Here is a 4,264-nt window from a genome sequence, read left to right on the forward strand (position 1 = left end):
TAACTCCAAAGCCTGCGAATGCGGAACAATACAACAACATATCAAGGCCTTGTTGCTGAGCTTCTGTAAGTAAATTTTAATTTATTTTCTTGCAACAGCACCATAAGTCACCGATGGCTGGCCTGCGGCAGCTGACAGAGGAAGTGCGCATTTTGTGGGACAAACAGCAGCAGTGCCTTGAGGAGGAGCGGCGGTCTCAGGAGACGAATCAACACCTCCTCCAGCCGTAGCTGGCTGCACTTCTCATGGTGCAAGCCAAGCCCCTCACCCATTTCAGGCCTCTCATTAAATGTAAAGTAGAGCATCGCACGTGTAATGCGAAGACGTGGGTTCGTTCCCCACCTGCGGACAGTTGTTTTTTCATCCATTTTCATTTCCATTAATTTATCATTTCCTTAAATTGAATTACTAAAGTACAAGTCATTTCCCCTGTGTTGTCCTTGGTGTCATTGTTTGTTGGCTTCTTATGATATGATTAATAAAAATCGGGCCCCTCGGTTCTCTTTCTTCTCGTTCATTAAATGTAAAGGAGCATAGGCAAAGAATTTTTCATCGCATTTTTTTTAATCGCTTTAAAAATTCGCTGATGTAGTAATGATGATATGAAATCAGACTATTGCTGGTTTGCAACAAACAATCGCTTGCGTCACCCTTTCATGCAACCACACATTGCATAGCACACGCAGCATGATATTGTACTTGAATTGATACTGCAGCAATAAGCGTGTCCACACCATCAGGCTCACCTGCACAAGCGCCAGTAAGCCTGGTGGTGCGAGTATTCTGACTGTGGCATTGAAATTTCCAGGCGCCTGATTGCTGTCATGTCATTGTGCGCATGAGGCCACACCACAATTTCATCCTGCCTCACCGAATAGTGGCGATCACTTCTTGAGAGGCGAGAGAATTCGGACCTTAATATAACATTGAAAGTAACCTATGAACCCACACACAAAAATGTGATGAAAATTCCTTGTCTATCCTCCTTCATTTCATTTGTGTATTTGTGAATATCAAAGTACATTTTCTTTCTGTAACTCCACGACCGCATGTTCCTTTCACATGTGGTGATGTGCTTACACATCTGGCTGTGAAAAATATGGTTCTGTTGGTGCGTGATAATTTGTGCTCCTGTACATTCTTTTCTGGTACAGGTTAAACTGGGTGCTATTTCTGTGTAACTATAGATTGCGCAATAGTTTTCTGAAACAATGCGTGCAGTTACTTGTGATGTTTTATATGCAAGTGCAAGGGGATGTGATATTATACAAGGTGATGTGATATATGCTGCATGTCTCTACTACTGCAGCCTGATGATTTTCACGTTTCTTTAATGTAAGTTCTATTGCATGTGATGTGTGCTGACACGTTTTACATTAAAAAAGGGCTGTAGGTTGAAGAATAAAGATAGTTGCAGTTTTGTTTAATCCTTTTATTTACATGTCACTGCTACATTTGCAGTGCTAGCTTGCACCATAAAAACATTACTGTGTAACATTTCAGTTATAGACTCTACTATTTACAAGTGAGGGCCCTTTGCTGAAATATACGTGAACACACTTCACACCGCTTGACGTGTTGGATGACCAGTTTGCAGCATTTTCGTCACTAGGAGGAAATTTTGCGGTTGTTGCTTGAGAAAAGCGTGCAGGACCTAGAAGGTGTCATGTAACAGCACGTTCGATAGAGTAGAAGTTGTGATGTGCACTGTGCATTTTGGCTTTTGTGAGCTTCACTGCCCGAGTAGAAAGCGAGGAGACGAACGCTTATGTCCTTCAGTGCATAAGGGGAGCGGAGAACTGTCAGGGATACCAGTAAGAAATAAGGCTACAAAACAAAACTGAACGCTACATCCATGGCACACAGGGAACCTACATGACGACAGCAGCAGCAAGCAAATCATGTCAAACACACTTTTAGAAACCACTTAATTTTAGTTTGCTATCAACCTTATATGCTACCACTATATAGTCTGTTTTACTTATTATAAATGTAAGGTCTACATAACCCTCGACTACACAACTTTTACTTTTCTGTACAAATCGTGAATGCTTTGCATTACGTAGACATCAACTACAACTGAGTATGGAAAATGTTTTGTCAGCAATTTCTCATCATTAAATGCAAAATGCAATTATTTCGTATCTGTTAAACCACCACATCTTGCTGACAACAGCGTGTATGCACCTAGCAATGCTCACAATGCTGTTGACGTCGCAAATGCAGCCACACACTCCTCAAGTAATACATGTGCTGCGCACGGGTTGCGTCCAACATGCTCATTACACTGTCTCGGACAGCCCGCCCTCTCAGATAATTCAATCGAGACCCCCTGTTTCGGGACAGTCCGTGTTGGATGGGGTTAGCGTCGTTATCGAGCACGCTACTACTGCTGGTGCTGCTGTCGTCATCACTTTCATCATCATCGTTTTTGTCGCCCTCAGACAGCCAAAGATTGTGTGTGCAATACAGCACATGCAGCGACAATGTTGGCCACATGTTCTGGCTCGTAGAGAAGGATGCGGTACCGCTGCCGACAGCGGAAACGACTCTTTAAAAGCCCAATACACCTCTCCACTACGGAACGCATGGCGGCATGTGCCCTGTTGTACTTCTCGGCGTTTTGCATAGGAAGATGGCCGGGAACCGGGGTAAGGAGCCACGGATCCAAGGGGTAGCCGCTGTCACCTGCATGAAATGGAAATGGTGCACTGAGTACTCCTCCGACGAGAGGCAAAGTTGACAACTGAGGAATGTTACAGCATCATTCAACAAAGGTAGGGTTCAGACGTTGCAGACCTTACACTGTCGTGAGTCCCAAGTAAGAGCACGAGTTGGGCATGTCCGCCCCGACACAAACTGCTAACCAAATTACAAGTGTACTACTCGGTGCTCCCCTGAAGCTGAAGAAATCAACACTTACTGGTGCTACCAATGATACAGTAGTAGCACTAATACGTGTTGCTTTCTTCTGCTCCTGGCAGGTACTTGGTAGCATGCTTGTAGCTTAACACTGTTAAGATTGTCAGTGCTAGCACAAATTGGTTTGATTTTTTCTACTTAGGCAGGCACTTACTCGTGTGCATGTTATTTAGTTATAAGTTTGTGTTGGGGCGGACATGACGTTCTATTCGCTAATGAAGCGTGATTGCGACAAAAAAATGCTCTGTCTTACTGATGAGGTATTCAGCGGGATTCGCGATGCGCGCCGCCTGGAACCGCCGGCGTAGCCACGTCGTCCGCCAGAGGAATGAGTCGTAATCCGACCCCGGTCGCATAGGATACACGGTCAGGATCCTCATGTCCGCGTCGCAGATCTGCGGAAAATGTGAGCGGATACAGTCCGCGTTGACAAGTGCAACACAACTGTCAGAAGAATGAGCAGCACTAGAGAACGTGACGTATACTTACGAACATGCAGTGTAGTACGGGCGTAGTATCCCTTGCGGCACATGAATGCAGCCTTGTGCTCACCTTTGGCTGCGATAATGGCAACGAGGCTGCCGTCCACGCATCCGATGACGCCGGGAATAGCACAGCGCCGAAGAAAACCTTCCTTCACAGCTGCCTTTTCCTCGGACGTCTTGGGAAAATGGACTGACTTTTTGCGGGCCGCTGGGTTCACGACAGCCTTTGCCACGCGTCGCACGCACTCGCTCACGGTCGACTGCGACACCCGGATCATCTCCTTACTCCCTACGGACGCTTGGAAGCTCCCGGTAGCAAAGAAGCGCAGCGCGCACGAAACCTTCCGCTCCACCGACAGTCCCGTCGCGCGCTCCGCTTTTAGTTCCCCCGCCAGGTCCTCGCACAACAACCGCACCGTTTCCTTCGAGAGGTGAAAATGCTGTCGAAAATGGTCATCCGGCATGTCAAACGCGTTGTCCGGCTCTCCGTGTCCACGTCGGCGACGGCGAAGAGCCACCGCCATAGCAATGAGTGGGGCAGCCATTTCTTATGCGTTCTGAAACGACCCTACCTCCGGCGGCGCTAAAAAACTATGACTTTTGCTCCGCATACTAAGTACGTCAACGTCATTTTGACGTAGCGGGTTTCTGCGGGCTCCCGACGTTGCGTGATCGACAGACATGGGCGCAGTCCGGTCATTTTCGACCAATGGAAGCCACGTGATGACGTCAAAAGTGATAGGCAAAAGTAAGAGAATTGCTACAAAATAGCACCCCAGTACTTCGCTTCATCGCTCCTAGATGGCCGCGCCTTCCCTGTCAAGAGAGCATATTTTACACGTTCGCGCCGACGTCAC

General features: G+C 47.0%; 1 protein-coding gene across 1 annotated transcript; it reads right to left on the reverse strand.

Moving 5' to 3' along the window:
• Positions 1 to 2,440: 2,440 nt before the first annotated feature.
• On the reverse strand, positions 2,441 to 3,952 carry LOC119463554 (putative nuclease HARBI1). Its single transcript, XM_037724389.1, has 3 exons — positions 3,416 to 3,952; positions 3,176 to 3,317; positions 2,441 to 2,688 (listed from the first exon to the last, which is right to left on the reverse strand). Exons 1-3 carry the CDS (start codon positions 3,950 to 3,952, stop codon positions 2,441 to 2,443), a joined length of 927 nt encoding a protein of 308 aa, XP_037580317.1.
• Positions 3,953 to 4,264: the final 312 nt, after the last annotated feature.

Source organism: Dermacentor silvarum, chromosome 9, assembly GCF_013339745.2.
Source record: "Dermacentor silvarum isolate Dsil-2018 chromosome 9, BIME_Dsil_1.4, whole genome shotgun sequence".
NCBI lineage: Eukaryota > Metazoa > Arthropoda > Arachnida > Ixodida > Ixodidae > Dermacentor > Dermacentor silvarum.